This window comes from Parasteatoda tepidariorum, chromosome 8, assembly GCF_982258835.1.
Source record: "Parasteatoda tepidariorum strain Cologne lab strain chromosome 8, Ptep-v5.0, whole genome shotgun sequence".
Taxonomy (NCBI): domain Eukaryota; kingdom Metazoa; phylum Arthropoda; class Arachnida; order Araneae; family Theridiidae; genus Parasteatoda; species Parasteatoda tepidariorum.
Window position 1 is genome coordinate 7,980,904 of NC_141762.1, and position 22,517 is coordinate 8,003,420.

At 29.8% G+C, this 22,517-nt stretch overlaps 1 protein-coding gene across 1 annotated transcript; it reads right to left on the reverse strand.

Annotated features, from left to right (window-relative positions):
• Positions 1-835: 835 nt before the first annotated feature.
• LOC107450472 (uncharacterized) lies at positions 836-22,395 on the reverse strand. The gene is made up of 3 exons (XM_016066273.5): positions 21,904-22,395; positions 5,090-5,295; positions 836-1,959 (listed from the first exon to the last, which is right to left on the reverse strand). The coding sequence occupies exons 1-3, from the start codon at positions 22,280-22,282 to the stop codon at positions 1,723-1,725; spliced, it is 822 nt and encodes a 273-aa protein (XP_015921759.3). The 5' UTR covers positions 22,283-22,395; the 3' UTR covers positions 836-1,722.
• Positions 22,396-22,517: the final 122 nt, after the last annotated feature.

Genomic DNA, 22,517 nt, shown 5'->3' on the forward strand with positions numbered 1-22,517 from the left:
GCTATAAAATAATTCTAAGAATCGGATGAATAGTATATGCTTTTACCTTTTCAGACTGATTCAATGCACATCAAAGTTTCATATTTTAAAGTTTAAAATAAGTCATTCCATTGCACAAAATGAATTTATTCATTGAATGATACACAGTCACGAAAGTCATTTGAGAAATGATGGAAATATTTTACAATATGATACAGTATTTTACAAAAATGACTAGATGTTATTATTTTTCTAGAAAAGATAGAACCTTATGTAACTATAATCATTTCTAGAAATTCACATTTCATTGTGCATATCGTTTGTTTTAGCCTTGTTTATTAATCGTCCAAATAATTTCAGTCAACAAAGAAATTAAAGTCATAAAACTCGTAAAAATGGTGAATATGTTTTTAAGTTACTTAATTTATTTTTTTTAAATTTAATTAACAAAAATAGTTGGGTTTTTCTAAAAATTGTGCAAACCTATAATTTAAATTAATGTATAAATTCACACTCATAAACATAATAAATGAACAAATCACCGATAAGTAACATATTTTTCTGCCTGGTTTAGAGATTAGTTCAAACAAACAACAATAGTTTGTGTTTGTATGCGGTGTTATTAATAACGTATACACAAAAAAACTTTTCTCTGAATTGTACATTTGTTTAAATTATAAGAGTTTTTAAATTAGCGATTATAGGCAAAGAATTATATGAATTTTTGCATGCGCAATTTTACTTTATTTATTTATCTATTTATTTTTATTTATTAAATTTAAAAAGGGTAGAATGTCGATGATAAATTTACTATATTTATTATTGTTTTTGTGTTTTTCTAAACTTTTGATTGACGTTTTTTTTCTTTTTAGGACATTACTTTCAGTTTTTTTAATCATTTTTTTTCTCATTTTTCAGACTTTTTCTTTTGTAATGACTTTTTATATAAATTTTGAATCATATTTTTTTTTAAAAGAAGGTTTTTTGCGAATTAATTTTTCTTTTATAAATTAGTTTACATTTTACACTGAATACTGTTTTTTTCTTTCTTTTATTTATTTAATTCCATAATTAGTTATATTTGTACAGTTTTGAACATAGTTTCTCAAGGTACAAAACTGTGGGCAAAAGCTAATTTTTCAACTTTGAGGATATCAAAGAACATTTAATAATCGAATGCAATTCTGATGTTTTTGAATAGTAATATTCTCACAATTGTAACAACAAATTAATTACTTCTTATTTATCTTTACGAGGTGTTTATTTAAGTTTGATTTAAATCATAAATTGCATATTTATTTTAATTATTTCTTTTTCCTTATTTAATTTATGAATACAAGTTACGATTCATAATTTAAAGAAAAGCTCATGCACATAGATGTTTTCGAAAGCTTTTAAGGATATTTGTGATGTTTTCTTAGATTTTTTTTCTTTTGTATTTCTTAAGGGTATTTTTGTAAAAACGTTTTTGGTTAAACAACCTCTTCATAAGCGTACCAAAATGGAATTATTATTTGAGTGTTTGAGCATCCAAACTCTCATTAAAGCCGCAAACACAATTCCTAGTCATTTAGGGTAGGGGGAAAAAAGCTCGAAACATTTACAGAATGTTTTTAAATATCAACTTCTTAGCTTTATGTAACTAAAGTCATGTGTCTTGTAAGATGGCGTTTGATTTTATTTTCAAAACTGTCGATAACGAAGTCTCAATCTGATGAACGTAGAAATGATTATAGAGAAATCTCAGTTTCTGTCTTCTGTCATGATCTCCCAATGATTTGGCGACTGTTCTTTCGCCGTTTGGTCCGAATCACTTTCATTATTCTCTACCGTTTCCGCCTCTCTCAGTTGCGCCAATCTCGCTTGTTGCATTTCGAGGTGTTGTTTCCTCCATTTTATTCGTCTGTTTTGAAACCATATTTTAACCTGGCTCTCTGAGAGGTTGAGGGCTGAAGCTAGGTACATCCTCTCTGGTCCCACCTAAAAATGGAATAAAAGGATTTTTTTGACATATTAACTGATACAACGGAAACTCTTAAAAGGCTCAATTGTAATATTTAATGAATAATATGCTATTTTTACGAATAATATGTGAGTTTGCAACTGTTACTCGTGATTGTTATGTCAAGTTTAGCTTATGTAAAGTCAATGCTTATTTTAAAAATGGCACAAAACGTCAATATGAAGAAAAGCCACAGTTTTGTGAAAATAAAATGCGTTTGTGATAAAATTTTTTAATATTTAAAAGCTTACTCCAATGCTGCATTGCCTGGGATCATAAAAATTTGAAAAAACTGAAAATAAGGCACTGGTTTTGATAATTTTCATCTAGGGGGAAAAATGTCACCAATTTGGCAATTTTTAAAAATGTTTAATAACTTTTAAAATATTTAAGTTATTTGTCTGTTCTGAAGCCCAGATAATTCTTCGTGGCAAGATTTTATCTATATAGTTCAAAATCATCGTATTGCTTTAAGTGTAAGGTATTTAAACTATGGCGTTTTATTTTCCTTGCCGACATAGTTAATAAAAACAGTGTTAATAAAAAAGAACAAAGGAAAATAAAAATTTTAAGAATTACGGATACTGGTGTAAAATCCGATCGACTAGGAAAGTTGGCGCGAATTCCACTAAGTTGATACTGAATCATTTCATATTGTAACCAGTGAATGTTTAATACGAATTGAAACAAAAAGTTAAATTTAAAAAATGTTGAAATATTATTTTAGAACTCAGAATTGGGTACTTGCACTTCAAGAAGAAGAAGATCAAGTATATTCATACATGTGCCTTATGACGTCAGAGCCAGCTGATCAAATGGCGTGTTGAAGTTGAGCTATGTTTCTCCATATAAGTTAGAATGTAAATTAAATACAGCTCCATATGGCACATCGAATTTGATGAAATATAATTCTTTCTCATCTACATCTTTTACTTAACTTAGATTTATTATTTGCTTACATATTTTATTGTAATCGTGATTTGTTTTGTGCACATGACAATTAGATTGTGATTATGTGTATGCACCTGATTATTTATTTTATGTTCTACGTGGCTTCATGCATGTCTTTATGTTAAGTAAGAAATATATGGGAAATAAGAATTGCAATATTTGTGAAAGTATCATTGTGAAAGAATATAGAACGTGCCATTTAAGAGAATTGCTACTTGATGGGCTTTGCTTATTCGAAATAATGGAAAGAACAGTTGCTGACGTAAACAAATGCCACGTTACAACAACCAATCAGGATAGAGATACCCACTCTACGTCACTTGCAGGTATTCCATTAAAAAAAAGTTGGAAAGGTTTTTTTTTTTTTTTTTTTTTTTCTCTTTTTTTTTTGCAAAAATAACAAAGTATAAAAGTAGTTAACATTCATTATATTTAAAAAGATAATAATAAATAAATAAAGACTGTTTTATTAACTTAAAAGAGTAACCAGGTATTTGGTACATAGTATTCCACTGTTAGCGACAAATTTTGTTGTTTGGCGTATATATATATATATATATATATATATATATATATATATATATATATATATATATATATATATATATATATATATATATATATATATATATATATATATATATATATATATATACATTTGGCAATAAATTATCCGTGAATTCTGCTTGTAATTGTCTAAAAACGATAGAAATTCGCTGTTCAATCAGACACGGAACTCCGGTAGATATTTGAGTGCTCTAGCTAACCTGAAAGTGGTCAGAATTATGATGCGAAACATTTAAAAGCAGGAACGCATCGAAGCACAAAATAATCATCACCAATAGACTGATTAAATGTCCACTATACTACAGAAATGGACCTTTCAACCCCACAACCTAATTTTCGGGATATAGAAAATGTTCTGGAAATTTTATTTTGTCAAATGTTTTAGCAAAATTCTAAATTACTAATCCATTCACGAAGTTTTAGACTCATTGAAGAAAGAAAATGAAATTTATTTTGTCAATTTGCACTTAGTCAGAACTTGAATAATCCGATTTAAGATATAATTTAAGCTTTTTACTGTTTCTGAAATTAAAATAAATAAAATTATTAACTATGAGGTTAAAATTTCATGGATTTCATGGCTAAAATTTCAGGAATGAGACTAAATTGAAATTTGGCCTGCTTTGTTTGTATTTGCTTATAAACTTAACACAGACATTTTTTCCTCGAAATTTTGACTTTTTCAAAAGTTATTGCAATTTTAAACAAGGATTTTTCTGCTCGCTTTTTTTTATTGCTTTGTAGTATATTTTACTTTGATGCTCAAAATCTATACTACTTGGAAACTCTAAATTATGAGGGTGTGTAGAAAAATAAACAAAGAGTTAGATGAAATAAAAACAATTACGATTCATTTCTTAGTTCTAAAATTATTAACTCTTTAACTTGCATTAAAAAAAATTCTCGGTTTACTGTTTGCTGAAATGCAATTGCAGAGTTGAAGTCCATTTTATCCAGATATAAATCTTAACATCCATAGAGAATTTTTGAGGAAAAAAAAAAGAATTAATGAATAACGATGAAAACCGTTCCCTATTTGAATTTTTATTACTCTCTTCAAGGAGTAAAATTACTCCTCACTTATTCTTCGTATTGAATCTCATAATGTGTATTCCTTGTCTGTATTTTCATGTCTGTATTCCTCGTCCATTTCGTTAAAAACACATCAACAAAATGTTCTTATATTAATAATTGAATATTTTGAAACCAAAATGTTCTGTTTTTCGTAGAAAATATTGACATTTTAGAAGAAGTAAACAATTCTGAATGATAATCAATTACAGGGGTTGATAATCAATCAACCCCTGTACATATAATTGATAATCAATTACAGAGGTATCGGAGAGCAGAGCGATCAGGGGGTGGTTATCGAGAATAAATCAAATTAAGTCAAGATAAACTATCGAGACATATCATAAATTATCGATAGAAAATAATAAGTTCATTTCTTATCTTGATTCTAAATTGCACTAAAACTTTTATCGCCAACTCCCATCTTAAAGTTTAATACATTATTCAAAGTTTTGGCAAAATTTCTTAATCACGAGAAAATTAACTTAAAGCAAACGAAAGAAAATAAAACTTTCTTACCATGTATTGCTGCCTTTCAAATTCACATTCGAGCCTTTCAAGTTGATCTGGAGTAAAAATAGTTCGAATTCTTTTTGCTTTGCCCACTCCGTGATGAGGAGGACTTTTTTGATGATTCGAATTCGAAGGTTTAGTGTTGGAACTTGTGGATGATAGTAATGTATACCTAGTGTCGATATCAGACTCTTCATTTCTGCTTTTTTTGTCTGAAATAACAAATATATGAAAATCGATTAAATTGTGATAAACAATTTAATTGAAATAGCTTAAAAGCAATGATATACAATGGGCAAAATAAGAAACAAAAACGGACCATCCTGAATAACCTTTGATTTAATGATCAGATCTTCCCGTTCTACGAGTCAATCTTAATGGCTCATGGGAGTGAAATAAGTTAGATATTTAAAATTCAATTTTACATGAACTATTCAACTGATTATCCTCAAATTTTGTACTTCGTCATGTAAAATTATGCTCTTTGAAATGATGCAAAATTTTTTTTTATATACCTAATAATTCAAATTTTCTTCGACTATTACTTAATAAAATAATAAAAAATAATAGATCTTCCCTAAAAGTCATTTTTTGCATGGAATTATCTTTGAATAAATGCATTTTATGATTGTGTGCAAAAAATTTCAATTCGATTAAAAAGTTCTCGAGATATAATGAAATACGTAAAAAGCAAAATCAACGTTAAGAGGTCCACACTTTGGAACTCTCCCCTGCCCAAACAATTGGGACCATATTTTCCAGATTGCTACTACCTCCTTTATTTTGGGGGTCAAAAATCTTAATTCGTCGAAAAAACGGGTATGTTTATTCAGAGAAAGTGCGAAATATATATATATATGCTTTTATTTTTATTTTATTTATTTATTTATTTTTTTAAGGACAGCATTCAACGTGATGTTTTTAGTAAGAGCTATTTTTAATATTGTTCTCAGCTAATATTCTTCAACAAAAAAAAAAGCTCGATTTGAATATTTTGAAATGCTAAAAAATAGTTTTTATTAATTTGGAAAGAAAGTTTTAAATGGTGAGGGGTTTTCCACAAATTTAATTTTATACTGTTAAGCAAGATTTATTAAAAATAACATCGATATTATATCGAATCAAACCCTAATAAAATAAGTTTTTTTAATTTTTTATTACTATCACATCTCGTTGTTAGTTTTTTTAATTTTTTTTATATAACAGCATCCATACCTTCATGAATATTTAAACTTGGCTTACGAATTTTTGTACAGTTATTGCATATAATAACCAACGTTATCGACATCAGCCATATAAGCTTATCATCATGTTCTTTAGCGTAGGTTGTTCAAAAAATTTCTTTTCTTGTTCATAATTTATTGCCGGTCCCTCTAAAAGCCTTACACTTAATTGATATGTAGGAGAAATCGCATGAAATAATCATGTTTAGGTTTAAGAAATTAGCTTACAAGATACAATTTACAAGCTTAATTTCCTGGAATAGGCTGTTGAAAAATACTCGCTTTCCTTCGTAATTTATCGTCGGTCCCTCAAACCTCTGCAAAAATCATACGGATCTCTAAAATTACAAAATAATCCTCTGAGTATACCGTGAGAAATTTAAGAAAATGTCGGATATATATATATATATAATACTTGCACCTGTTATAGACTCCTTGATAATAAGTTAAATAGGAGGTTCATATGAATATTTTTTGGAGTGATTTTTCTAAAATTTAATCTTGCCCGTTCGGTTGAGCAGTAATTTGAAAATGTCCCGTATAAATGGAGGACTGAGAACTAATCGGAAAGAAGGGAGAGAGAGCACCCATTTTGAACTCAATAGCACCCAATCCTTTTGTTATCCTATCTCAAACGATTTGTACGCATTCTTGTAATTCATAGTTTTCCATTGATTCCACATTTTTTGTTATGTTGTGAATCAGCGTTAAACACCCGCGAAGTATTTCCCCGGCACACGACCATAAAGGGGCGTTAACAGCTGTCCTTCCCCCTTTCAAGTGCTAAAAGAGAAGAGGGTGGGCGCCACAGTGGCTGAAATATTGCCCATTTGGCTGCATTTTAATTTTTTGTTTAAAATGAAATTTGTGGTATCGCGCTGCACATTAAAAGGAAACTAGGAAAGTTTAAAATTAATCACAAAAGTATCATACAATTTTATATGCAGATGTATGGTATTTCCTATAATTAAAATCTAATCAAAAAAGACGTTCACCTATAAAAAGATTTAATTATTATTGATCGTGAAAGGAAATAAGATTGTTCTACTAAAATGATGAAAGAAGATAAGAATGAAAAAATTTATGAAAGACATCAGGGAATTAAGAAAGAGAAAAGGAGAGACAGAACAATTATATTTTATCTAAACATGAATATGGACATTGGAAGAAAAATTTAAAAATGTGAGACGCTTCAAAACTTTCAATACAGATAACAAGAAGAACCTTTAAACCAAAGAGAAAATAACTTATCATGAGATTGTGTTGGAACTGATCTATTTTATTTCAATGGAAAATATTAGTTAGTTGTTTATGATTCAAATTTGAATTACCCAGAAGTTGCAGAAGTTAAGGAATCAACTAATGTTGCAATCAAAACCTTAAATATTTTTGCATAACATGGAATTTCCGAAAACATTCGAAGGGAGAATGTAACGCATTTGACTCTAAAGAATTCAACAAATTTGCTAATTCCTATGATTTCAAACTGATCGCATCTAGTCTGCATTTTACAAGGTATAATGGACTCGCAGAGAGAGAAGTTCAAATTGTTAAAAGTTATTCATTTCAAACACTCAGTAACGCCTCGCTTAAAAGATTGTTGGGGAAAAAAACAAAGACTCTAAAATAGATTTCTACCTTGCTTTATTAGACTTAGAACGTGGGTAGAAAGTCACCCACTGAACGTCTGGTGAACAAAAATTAGATAAAAAGATTGCCTACGTACTCAAGTCAAAACAAAGAAGGTTGGACCCAACTACCACTACAAATATTAAAGACGAATTCACTATTACATAAGACATGTTAACTTGATTTTATCTTAGATACCTTTTGATAGATGAAGGTTGGCATGGTCGATAACTATAACCCCTTAAGGGGTTCAAAGAAGAAATACCAACGGTAATAAAAATGACCCTTGTCAGTATTCGAGGTAAGAAAGAGTGGTCAATTAAAGCTGTGAAGAAAGTAGCTCCTAAATCATGTGAAATCTATACTGAAAACGAAAGGATTCCAAAACGAGATTGTCAACATCTTATGAAAGTAGAGAGGCAACTTCATGTCTCAGATGAGGAGGAGCAAAATCAACAATCAGCAAATAACATTCCAGATGTAAGACAATCTAATACAGATGCAAAGAAGAAGAAAATCACCGACCACTGTTGATTGATTTAACTATAAGGTAATTTCATCAACGCAAACCAATATGTCTCCAGAAAAGGTGAGTTTCCATTTATTCCGTTATGAAGATCAACTCGAATGAAAAAACTACCTGATAGACTGGACTATTTCTGAAATAAAGATTCTATGAACATTTCTAAAAAAAGACATTTTATTATGTGGAACTTTGAATTCAAAAAAAGTTATTACCTTAAAGACTTAGCATTTATTTTGAATTTATTGTTAAAATTGTTATTTAAATGTGAAAAAAAAATATTGAAATTTTATCACCCGTTAGTTGTCGCTTTTGAAAAGATCACTTGACTCAGAACCATATTTTAAACAAGTCATAAAAGAACATTTCTCTCATAACTATAGTTATATTTAATGGAACATGTTACAGTTAAATAAGAAGTAAACAGTAAAAACATTTTTCGCGTTTCATCATAAATCTTTATTCAACAATAATTCGCTTATCATTATTTCAAATAATAAGTGGATTTCCACCATCAATATTGATGCTATCAATAACCAATAGCATCGATTTCGATGTTTAATGATACTAAGTACAGTTAATCTTTATTCTGATGAATTGAACTTCCATAAACGTATTTTGCTTTGTCAAAAAACTTTAACTCACAGGAAATTACCACAAATAATGATAAAAGGAAAATGGAAATGTTTTAACGGATTTAATTGCGTTGGTATACGGCTTCTAGTTTTGTGCTTTATAATTATTGCATAGTGTTTATTTATATTAATTTTTCGATTCTTGACTTGATCCTTACGAAGAAAAACAATCCAGCAAATGATGTCTTTTTTTTCCTTTTTTTTCCAAGCGTTTTAAACTCTTCTACACTCAAGCTGTTGAAAAGTGTCTGTAAACTATTTCTGGACTAACTTTAACCCACTACCAAATTTCTCATCTCGTGAGTGAGGCTTATAATAAGACTGCAACAATTGAGAACTCTGTTTAAAAGTATTCTGGTGAACCAATAACTGATTTATTGGCATACGTGAATCAATCGAAAGGTATTTCTGTAAATTCAATTAAATTTAATATCCTTGTGATAAGATTTATTTTAAGGACGCAGAAAGTCCAAAAGGTATAATTTGTAATGGGAAAATGGTGGACTTTGTGATCCGAGAAATTTAACATCTTCGGCCTGCTGGATTCGAACCCCCATTCTCACAAACGTGAGTTCAGAGCCTTGCCAACCAGGCTATCTTGGCCCATTCAAAGCAATTTTATTAAAATATAATTCACTTTGAATTTTCTATAGCGTACTTATAAATTATAACTCTGTGATTCGCCTTTGAATTATATTTAACTCAGTATAGATTTTTTTTTTTAAAAATAAACAGTTGATGAACTGCAGGTTGACCTGATTGTATTCATAAGTAACATCTCTGGTTTGAAATTTTTTTAAGATGTATCAAAAAAATTATTTAGCAATTTAATTCAAATTGTAAAATGATATGTTGAATTTATTTTTATGCAAACGCTGAAAATGTTTGCATTTCTAAAATAAGTACATTCGTTCTTAGGTATGTTTTCAATAACTCAAAGCCCTGGATATAGAAGTGTATCATAGCAAAAATGTAAGGAATGACAAAAAATCATTATTTGTTATTTTTGTGAGGGACGTTGAAAATTTTCTTAAAAAAAATTAGGTTACAAATTAACAGGATTTATGAAACGCCATGTATTCGTTTTGGTTTTCTAATATTTGAGTTAGCCATTACGAACACTATATAATTTATCACTTTGGAAACACTTTCACATTCGAATGTACACACTTGTAAAACATTGATGTTATTTCAAAGGAGGGGAACATATCATTGATGTACTTCATTTCTTAAAGGAAATAAAAGAGCATTAAACATTTCACCAAATTGCAAGTAATTGATAATTTTATAGCATTTCTCAAATTAAATTTTCGCTGGCGAGAAGGGCATAAAAAGTTGAATTAAATGAACAAATTCGAAGAAAAAAATTCAGAATATCAAACGGGCTCGTTTAAGCATGATTAAATATTTCTAAATAATTGGGTATACTGTAGCCTACGTCACAGATCGCGTTATTCCTACTAAATTTAACTAGTAAACAGCATTTTCTGCGAACCTGATTTCTAGCAACAAGTAAAAGCATCAAACGAAGTGTCTTGTTTATAAGTCGCTACTCGCCAGGCTGGAATTGTATTAGTCTAGTTCCTTTGGAAATAATTTATATTGTTGTTTTACCGAAGTTTATGAATTTAGTAAACATATTTAAAACTCAGTTTATTAATTAAACTAAAAGGTAAATGTTATTCCTAGTAAGTAGAAGTAGTTGTGCTTTTTTCATATTATACCCAATTGTTCATGTTTAATATGACAATTTTTCTTAATATTCAAAACCAGTTAGAGCATAGGTGTAAATTAATTTCTCGAACACAGATCGGTTCCTTAAAGTAGTGAAGCAGTGACTACATTTCGAAAGTAGTTGTAGTCACTACATTTTTTAAAAAAGTAGTTGTAGTTGGGGATAACTACATTTGTAACAAAGTAGTTGTAGTTGTGGATAACTACATTTGTTAGAAAGTAGTTGTAGTTGTAGTCACTACATGTTTTAAAAAAGTAGTTGTAGTTGGGGATAACTACACTTGTAACAAAGTAGTTGTAGTCACTACATTTTTTAAAAGAAGTAGTTGTAGTAAACTACGAAAATAATGTAGTTTTTCCGACCACTGTTCTTATCTACGTAATTTGAACAAAGTGTATTTTTTAAACGAGCAGTTATGTACATTTTCTTAAACACACATTTCGAGCTACGTCAAAAATAAAAAAATTCGCCGACGCTTTTCGATATTGTCTAACATCTCTAGCTTGGCGATGAAAATCGGATGTGAGGGTCTCATTTGTTACGGTAACCCTTGGCGGGATGACACGAACCCCCTTCTTATTGACGTCCGTTTAGCTTTAGAGACGGGCAATTTGTCAAAACCCTGATATTGGAGTCAAGTGTTTTGACAAGTTATAAGCATTCTTTCTTTTCACCAGTAGGGGTGGGGGGATGCGCTGAAAGGATTTGTTTCCGTGGATTTATATTCGTTGGCTGATTTTATTGCGGTCTGAGATGAACTACCTATCTAAGCTATCAGATATTAAAGATGTCAATAGGAGAGAGGCTGAAAAAAAATCATCCTATTGTCATTATTTTATTAGCAATTAATATCCTTTTTATATTAGGCAATATATTTATGAACAACTGGAAATCCTGAGCTTCATTCGTCATTTCACAGAAAATTGTTTAACCTATTTTCATAGCGTAAAGGGAATTTTATTTCGTCTCCATTCGTTATTCAAAATCTGTAAAGTTTACGGAAAAGTGAGTTGGGGTGAACCTAAGAGTAAATAATGAAGCTCCAAATGCCGAAAAGAATAGTTTCAAACTATCAAAGTGCAAACGAATTATTGGAAGAGAACTTCTATTTTTTATTCAAAAACTATGAAGTTTACGGAAAAGTGAGTTGGGGTGAACCTAAGAGTAAATAATGAAGCTCCAAATGCCGAAAAGAATAGTTTCAAACTATCAAAGTGCAAACGAATTATTGGAAGAGAACTTCTATTTTTTATTCAAAAACTATGAAGTTTACGGAAAAGTGAGTTGGGGTGAACCTAAGAGTAAATAATGAAGCTCCAAATGCCGAAAAGAATAGTTTCAAACTATCAAAGTGCAAACTAATTATTGGAAAAGAACTTCCATTTTTTATTCAAAATCTATGAAGTTTACGGAAAAGAGAGTTCGGGTGAACCTAAGAGTAAATCATGAAGCTCCAAATGCCGAAAAGAATAGTTTCAAACTATCAAAGTGCAAACGAATTATTGGAAGAGAACTTCCATTTTTTATTCAAAAACTATGAAGTTTACGGGAAAGTGAGTTGGGGTGAACCTAAGAGTAAATCATGAAGCTCCAAATGCCGAAAAGAATAGTTTCAAACTATCAAAGTGCAAACGAATTATTGGAAGAGAACTTCCATTTTTTATTCAAAAACTATGAAGTTTACGGAAAAGTGAGTTCGGGTGAACCTAAGAGTAAATCATGAAGCTCCAAATGCCGAAAAGAATAGTTTCAAACTATCAAAGTGCAAACGAATTATTGGAAGAGAACTTCTATTTTTTATTCAAAAACTATGAAGTTTACGGAAAAGTGAGTTGGGGTGAACCTAAGAGTAAATAATGAAGCTCCAAATGCCGAAAAGAATAGTTTCAAACTATCAAAGTGCAAACTAATTATTGGAAAAGAACTTCCATTTTTTATTCAAAATCTATGAAGTTTACGGAAAAGTGAGTTCGGGTGAACCTAAGAGTAAATCATGAAGCTCCAAATGCCGAAAAGAATAGTTTCAAACTATCAAAGTGCAAACTAATTATTGGAAAAGAACTTCCATTTTTTATTCAAAATCTGTAAAGTTTACGGAAAAGTGAGTTGGGGTGAACCTAAGAGTAAATAATGAAGCTCCAAATGCCGAAAAGAATAGTTTCAAACTATCAAAGTGCAAACGAATTATTGGAAGAGAACTTCTATTTTTTATTCAAAAACTATGAAGTTTACGGAAAAGTGAGTTGGGGTGAACCTAAGAGTAAATAATGAAGCTCCAAATGCCGAAAAGAATAGTTTCAAACTATCAAAGTGCAAACTAATTATTGGAAAAGAACTTCCATTTTTTATTCAAAATCTATGAAGTTTACGGAAAAGTGAGTTCGGGTGAACCTAAGAGTAAATCATGAAGCTCCAAATGCCGAAAAGAATAGTTTCAAAATATCAAAGTGCAAACGAATTATTTGAAGGGAACTTCCCTACTGCGTAATCCTGCGTAAAGCTGCCATAAATTGTTTGTACTTTGATACTTAAAAATTATCTTCTTTTTTTTTTGGCATTTAGAACTTCATGTTTCGTTGTAGGTTCATTCGAACTCCCTTTTCCCTAAACTTAATAGATTTTGAATGACGAATGGAAGTGAAAGAGAATTTCTTCCGCTGTCGTCCTCTAATTTTTAATTTTCTTTTAGTCATTTTTATTTAATTTTTGCAAATAAACTGATGGTGGATAATTAATCCATTTCACAATTTCGAAGAATATAAAATACAAAAAAAGTCAGCCAATCAGAATGAGAAAAATAGGGCACGTGTTATTTTATAATCTCTATTGTTTTTTTCTAACATGATTAAAAGAATACAATTGTGCATTGTTTGAAAGGTAGTTTAGTATTACACTTTTTCTCCATTTTATAATTTTCTTATTTCTGCGTGATTTGCATTTTGAAAGTATTTTGTAGCATTATCCAAATTAGTTTTCGCTGTTTTTAACGATAATAAAAGTAACCACAAAAAAAAATCGAGAAAGGGGTGAACTTTCAATATTAAACTACCAATCCAAAACGACTAACGTCATCACAGTATATTCCGGCGTATAGCGCGCACTTTTAATACAAAAAATAACATTGGAATTTACGGCTGCGCGGTATACGCCGAATATAAAAAATTATATATTAAAAAAATTTAAATGTAGAAAAATACTTTTATTTTAAAGAAATAACATACCTTTACCTATATACTTTATTGATTTTCGTTATTACATAAATAGTTCATTATATTCGTCTTCCGTTATTTCTTCAGGCACGTCATCACAATCTGTTTCGTCTTCATGATCTGTGTTACCCTCATCCATAAATAAACAGACATCTTCTGATCCGACCAGATTATTTGAAATACTGCATTTTTTGAATGATTTTCTAACCATCTCAGGCTTAATTTCATCCCATGCTTTCAATATCCATTCGCACACTGTTTCCAAACTTGCATGACGCATATGTCCTTTTTTCGTAAAGGTTTTCTCGCCCTCCAACATCCAAGTGTTCCACTGTTTTTTTAAATTGGCTTTAAATGATGGTTTGTTTAAGCATACGTCCAATGGCTGAACTAATGGTGTCAATAAGCCCGAAATAACTGCCATATCGGTGTTACATTCGTTCAACAATTTTTTTGTATTATCTGTAAGGTGGGACCTAAACATGTCCCACATTAAAAGAAGGCTTTCTGGTTTTCTATTGATACTAGACGAGATATTGCACATGTACAATCCAAATTTTCATGCGCGTTATACGAAGAGTATATCTTAAAATTTAAAAAAGTTATTAGAAATTATGGGTGCGCGTTATACGCCGGAATATACGGTAATTATTTTGTATTTTTATAAAAAAGACTCCATTGAAGTTCTAAAAATTATCAATTGCTATTTCTATTAATCTAATAAAAGGTAGCATTGATTCAAAAGTATGATTATCTATCATCAAAAATGCGTTTAGAACAAAAATTTTATTAGCAAATAAATACACAAAAATCGAGAAATTTAGAATTAAATATTAGACCTAAAATTCTAGGCACCAAACTTTCCTGAAATATATGTTTAGAGCGAAAAGATAATTAAAATTGAATGCACTTTAATTTGTTGGTAGAATTCAAAAGCCTTAATTTCTCTTATGTAGAATAATTATGTTGAAGATGATTAACGCTTGTTACGGATAGAATAAAACCCACTTTGACCTAGAGTGATATACACTACCCTACAATAATGGAAGAGACACTCTCAGTTTTTGACATTTTTTTAAAAATTTCTCAAGAAATACTTAAAGGATTATTTGTAACTTTAGAAATGTTTAATTCATGCGATTTTTCATACTTAGCAATATCATTTAAGACTTTCAGAGGTTTGGAAGACCTACGACAAATTACGAAACAAAACAAGTATTTTTGAACACCCTATGCCAGAAAATTAAGCTTGTAACTTGTATCGATTACTTTAGTTGCTATTTTTAATAACTACGTGAAGTTTCATAAACCTAGAGTAAATATTTATGGAAATATAGAAATTTTTATGAAAAATTATTTTTTTTACGTTACACTTTTTTCCATTATAACTTTATAGATATAGATGGAATTAAACAAAATTTATAGATATAGAAGGAATTATAAAAATTTTAGAGCAGCTTATTATTGATTACAAAATTGTCGATTTAAAATTTTAAAAAATTCGTAAAGAACTGAGCAAGTTATGAGTATTTAACTATACTGCCCATGCACTGAAAAAATTAAAAAAAGTTTTTCTTTTCATAATTTTGTACGGAATTATATTGTGCAACTAATGATAAAAGTTTTATTTGAATACTTTGTACATACTTAAAAATTTTGAAGAAATGTTCTAAGTAGTTTTTGTACTTTTCAAAAGAAAGCTCAAAATTATAAGGGGTTTTCCCCCAATTTTATTGTGTATCATAAGACGAAGTTTAATAACAAATGATAATACTTTACAATAATCATCCGGAAACTAAACTTTGAGGGTATAGAGGAAGAAAACATTCTTTTATGGGAGGTGACCTCCCTCAATCGCGATCTCATTTTTAATAAATCTTGTTTAATACTACAAGATGAAATTTGTAGTATTTATCTATAAATTTTCTATCTATATCTATACATTTTGTTTAATTCCATCCATATCTATAAAGTTATAATGGAAAAAAGTGCAACGTAAAAAAATTGATTTTTTATAAAAAAATATCTGTATTTCCATAAATATTTACTCCAGGTTTATGAAACTTTATGCAGTTATTAAAAATAACAGCTAAAGTAATCGATACAAGTTACAAGATTAATTTTCTGGAATAGGGTGTTCACAATATAATTCCGTACAAAATTATGAAAAAAAACTTTAAAATCTTTTTTTCTGTGCATGCTCAGCAAAGGAACTAGCTTAAATATTCGTGCATATCGTGCTTAGTTTTTGACAATTTTTTTGAAAATTTTGCAATTTGTAATTAATCTCAGTTTTCTCCAAAATTTTTGTTTAATTCCAACGATTTTATAAATAGTATAAAATTAAAGTACAAAAAATTTAAGGCGAAAAAGGTAGTTTTAAACTAAACTCAGTGGCGCGACAGCCCATAGAGGGCCAAGGCATACTGTGCAGTTTTCTTGACCTTGGGCTCTGGGGAGCAGGAGCAGATGTTCCGGTTAGGTGGTCAGTCGAACACGAAACCCTCAGTGTTTATTTCCCGATCATGCTTGGTACTCATTTATCGACCCACTGAAGGGATGAAAGGCTGAGTCAACCTTGCCCGGCCCGAGGATCGAGTCCAGGAGCACGACGCGCTACCACTCTGCTACCGGGCAATAAAAATGTCCATGTCCCCATAAATATTTACTCTAGGTTTGCGAAACTTTATAAAGTTATTAAAAATAACACCTAAAATTATCGGTACAAGTTACCAATTTATTGCCTGATTTTCCGTCATAAGGTGTTCAAAATACTTGTTTTCTTCCGTAATTTATTGTAGGTCTTCCAAAATTCTGAAAGCTTTAAATCTTACTGCTAAGAAGGAAAAATCGCTTGAACCTAACACCTTTAAAGTTACGAAATAATCCTTTAAGTATTTATTGAGAAATGTAAAAAAAAATGTCAAAAACTGAAAGAGACTCTTCCAGTATTGTAGACGTCATGGGAATTATGAGAATTCTTCTGATATTAAAAAGAACTTTTTTCACATCGAGCAAATGTTTTTATTCTTTTCAAAAATCAAGGAGTAGCTAACAGAAGAAAATATTCATTTAGTTAAATAGAAGCTTTTTTTTTGCGTCACGGCATATAAAAAAAATCAGTCTTTAATGGGCTAAGAATTTCAAGGTCTAATTTATTTGGTTTAACTCTCAATAATTTTTAAAGCGCAAATTATTATTTACAAATAAACTGCGGAGGAAAAAAAACGTTATAAAAAGTAAAGATGAAAAATAAAATAAAAATATTTCGAAATTTTACTAATAGCAACTGAGGTAGATGGAATAAAAAAACTTCTGAACCAGTTTGAATGGACGAGAAAACTTCTGCGGTTCATTATTAAAATTATTGCTATTGGAAATTGCAGTTGGCGAAAAAAATAACTTTAACAAAATACTTTTCTCGCGTACGGAAGTTAGATTTAGTTTGTTTATCGAAACAAGATTTTAAATATTTAGTTCCCAAAAACAATTTACGTAGCCACTACGTTTAGCTCAGAAATGGCTAAATAAAAGCACATTATTTTAGTACTGCATAACTCTAAGCATCGTTTCAAGTGGAGGTATTTTTAATCTCTGTTTCCTCCGACAATCCAACAGGCTCTAATGTTATTTGTCTCATGAATTTCATTTAGGCGTAAAGGCGTTTCCTCTTGGAATCTATTTATTTCTGACCTCTAATGTGATTTTAAAATTATATATTAGGGGCAGTCTTAATGGAACACCCTGCATACCAACAAAACAAAGCAAAAAAGCAAATCTCAGAAAAAGCTGTTGTTTTCTCGAATGTATTATTCACTAAGAACTAATCGTTTATCTTTTTTTTAGCAATACAAATTCGTACAAAGAGCATGGAATTATCACAATTTTTAAAAATAATTATTCTGAATCAATTTAAAGCACAGTTAGAAAGAATTGGAACATGATTAAAATAGGTTTAGAACAGTTTCAGACAAAATTGTCTGGTTTTGAATCAAATAGGAAGCTACAATTTCATTATTTATCTATGTATGCGTTTATGAGAAAGCAAAATTACTATAACATATTTTACTCATTTTGCTGAATAGTCATTAATTAAATTAAATTATTTACTAGTATGTTACTTTTGAATAATGCAATATAAAATATTAAATAATCAAAATATACCAGCTTTTTTGAACGAAAGTAGTTTTTTTTTTTTAATAATAACTTTTCTACCTGGCCTTTTTCAGAAAAGACCAGCTTTTTTGCCTTGCAAAAATATTACTTAATTATCAAGGAATAAAATAATTCATATCTGACTGTTTGCTTTTAATTATGACGGTACAATAATATAAGAGTACAAGTTTTTGGTAATTATGTAAATAACTGCGGTTGGAAAAAGTAATAATTTGAACGAAACATCGATCCCTTGTAAAGAAGTTGTATTTAATTTAGAATGGTTTGCCACATTTAAAATATTTAGTTAACTATCGTGATCATCAGTCGTGAATTAAGCACCTGCGTTACAGAAGACCAACTGAATACCTAAAAACTGATAGGAAATTCAAGCCTATAACATTTACGACATCCCCATAAAATATTTGTCACTACTTTTTACATTTTTCCAGAATGTGAACACCCTCTCAAAACATTGGTTTCTTACCGTCTCAAAGCCATAATCCAGAGATCTTACATAATACTTGCTTGGAAGTAGAATTTGGAGACACAATCTGCAGTAAAACCTTCATAAATTCTACACAGTCTGACAGACAAAATTATGAAGAAAAAAAAATTCGGCTTAATCTAGTAATCTAGTATCTATTAGTAGTAGTAGTATGTATATATATATGTATATGTATATATATATATATATATATATATATATATATATATATATATATATATATATATATATATATATATATATATATATATATATATATATATATATATATATATATATATATATATATATATATATATATATACATAAGAGAGAGAGAGAGATGATCCAAAGGCAACCAAGGGGATTAACGGGTGTCTTGTCCTAATAAATTAAAGTAAATACTAAAAAACTTTTGGCGGAAAGTATTTGTAAAAAATCAATATAATTGAACTAAATGGCTGCTAGCTACAATTATAACCAGAAGAAAAAGATACTTAAATTTTGTTTCACTGAGATCATTAAGTTCGAATTGTAACAAGTAAAAAAAAATATTTAATTAGTTTTTAAAATAGTCTTTACATTAAATGTATGACCATAAAATTATTCTTTTAAATTAAATAGAAGCTATCGAAAATATTTGATTTTTTTAAGGCTTATACTTTTAAAATAAAAGGATAGCTGTAGAGGATTTTTGAGTTCAAAAAGGTAATTGGTTTAAAAAAAATTCCAAAATTATTGGGTACTCACGGTGCTTCCCTTGATGCGACGCCTACGCTACAGTCTGTAAAAAAGTAACTCGAATTTTCCTAAATTAAGAATTTTTTTTTGTTGTTTTTATAAATTTTAATTTTACTTGTCTCTTAAATTCTTTAATTAAAAAAATTCCAATTAATTAAAGTGCATTATTTGGAATTTTTTAGAATTATCTATTTTTCTTTAGCTTATATATCTGCCAAATATTTGCACACAGTTTTGAACTGAACCAGTACAAATAGTAATTGAGTAAGTTCAGGAACTAAAAATGATGTTTCTATTTCTCTTTTCATTAACTTTTTAGCTTTGCTTTCCTTTCTTCTTCATTTTTTTTTTCAAATCTGAGATAATAATTTTAATAATAAACGAGAACCTCGCTCTGTGTCTTAACACCCAAAACTTTCATTTCTCTATCCTTTACGTTTTATATAAAATTTGTACTCAAATTAGCTTCAGGAAGTTTAAGCTTTAATCTTAACAATTTTTGATTAAATATATTTATCGATATTTGCACTTGCGTTCCGAATTGAAAGCAAAATTATCTAGCTGAAGACAAACTTAATTAAAATATCTCAATACAGATTCCACATTTCATGTTTTTATTTCGCTTTTGAGTCTTAAAACTGAAAATTTGCAAAAAATTGATATGAGGTAAAAAAAAAAAAAAAGACACCCAAAGTTTGAAACACTATATTTGATTTTTCAGTGAGAGTTAAAAAACAAAATGGAATCTTATCGCGCGTTTCCAGCTTTAATGCAAACTTAATTCTTTCGTCGTTTTAACGAGAACTAATAGCATTAAATTTTTAAATCACAAAACAGTTCCTTACATCTTTAAGATTTTTGTGTGATGGATCCTTTTATAAAAAAAAAAAAAAAAGAAGCTCATTTTGAAATTTGATGGATAAGAAGCAGACGTCAAAATTTAGCACGACCTATTTAAACATGTTTAAAAAATAAATTAATTTTTTATTTCCATTTTGATATATCATGTTTTAATTTAGGTTCATTAAATAGGTTTTTACCTCTAGAGCTTGGAAGCCGTTAATATGTACCAAACCCAGAAAATCTGCAGATTCATTTGATTAATAAATGTGTTTTGTTATATTTATTCGCTGGATTCTTAATTTATTGAAAAATAAATAAATGACATTATGTTAATTTCCTGGAGTCTAACAATACTTTAAAACCTTTGATTTTCTGTATATTTTTTAAAGTGAATGATAATGGATTCTATCAGCTAATGTGTTAATTGTTTGATTGTAGTAACTATGTTTTTTAGACACCAAAAAATAAATAAGTAAAATTTCGTTGATCATAATAGTACTTTAAATTCTTTGTATTGTAGTTTTCAAAGTGACTAGAACTTCTAGCTACTAATATGTTGATGGTTTGACTGTAGTAATTTGATATTTTGGATAGCGAAAAAAAAAACATTAAGTTAATTTAAGGGTAATAAGTAACCCCAATGTAATATGTAAAATCGATTTTACTATATTTTAGTTACAACAATTAACACATTTGTTAAAAGAATCAATGTTAAATCACTTAAAAAAATGTAATATAAGGAATCAATGGGTTTAAAATATTATGATGATCAAGGAAATATTATTTATTTACTTTTTGGTGTCTAAGGAATCAATTTATTAAAATCAAACACAACTAACACATTAAATGATAGAAACCACCATCAATCGTTTTTAAAAAAATATGCGTAGAATCAAACGATTTAGAATATTATTACAAGAAAATTCACGTAATGTCATTTATTTATTTTTCAATATCTGAAGAATCGAGTCACTAAATACAATCAGCAAATTGATAGAATGAGAGAAACAAACTTTTGAACTTTAACGATACGGAAACTGCACTTTATCCAGACAAATTGTAATTCTGCACTTTAACCAACGACTATAGTGAAGGTGTAGAATAGTGATATTAACGGCCTTCGAGCTTTAGCGGTAACATATATATTTTCTTGTTCTTTGAAAAATCATAAGCTTAACCGTTTAAAAAAAGGTTTAGAATCTTTTGTTTTTCTTCAGTTTATGGAAAGGAATCGCAGTGACTCAGAGGACAGCAATGAGGTGAACCAGGTTCGAATCCCCGTCGTGTCTGGTAGATACAATTTCCATGCCCGGCTAGCACCAACCACAGTGATGACGTTAAATATCCTCAGAGGTTGACGGATCATGGGTTAGAGTCCCATTGCTGTCGGGCTAACCGCGGGAGGGTTTCGTGGTTTACCTCTCCATGTAACGCAAATGCGGGTTAATTGCATTAAATAGTCCTCCACGAAGAAAAACTTCTCCTAATACTTGATCCAGAAGTTCCCTTGTCTTCTGGATTGGGTTCGAAATTACAAGGCTACGTAGTTGCACATTAGTAGTCGTAAACTCGAAAATTAAGTCGGCTGTTCAACGACGGTCATAAAATAAAATAAAATTTATGGAAAAGAGTGAACTTACCGATTTCAAGAGCATCCGGATAAACCGTGGCCACCGAGTAAGAGGTTTTCGGCGTCAGCAATCTCGCTTCCCGGCAATCGCCTTCACAGATGCGGCTGACGGCGGGGCTGAACTTATCGGACTTATCCAGCCCCAGGATGGATTCGATACTGAAATCTAGCTTCCTCGATGATATCTTTGGCGCCGCCCTGGCACCCGTCATACTCGGACTGTTTTTGTGTGAGTGGAAAGGCGCCTTATTATTATTATTATTTTGCAATCTGTGTGGATCGTAATAACGGTTCACGAATGTGAAAGTTGGTGGACTTGGTGTGCCGGAAGGAGAAATGGATACCTCCAAGTTTTGGATCGGATACCTCATCTGCATCAATGCATGCATGACGGGTATCAAAAAATAAATCGCTACTCCTTGTCTGCTGTGTGTCAACTTTCTTTAAATCTTTGCAGGGAAGAGACTATGTTTTCACCCGATACAAAACAATAACAGACTTCATGACTAAAATATATACAGTCATCACTCTGATTTGCCCACCCCCTTCTCCGTGGTCCCCGAGAGCCAATCAGAAGTCACCTTTCAGGATGACGTCGAGGGATGAGGTGATTTGGTTGGTAGA

What these genes read in the sequence shown, in the direction of transcription:
- LOC107450472 (XM_016066273.5), bottom strand. Translation starts at nt 22,282, where the DNA reads ATGCATGCATTGATGCAGATGAGGTATCCGATCCAAAACTTGGAGGTA. An exon ending in TCCGGATGCTCTTGAAATCG is followed by an intron (nt 5,296 to 21,903) that starts GTAAGTTCACTC and finishes TTGTTATTTCAG; the next exon opens with ACAAAAAAAGCAGAAATGAA. An exon ending in TTGAAAGGCAGCAATACATG is followed by an intron (nt 1,960 to 5,089) that starts GTAAGAAAGTTT and finishes TTCCATTTTTAG; the next exon opens with GTGGGACCAGAGAGGATGTA.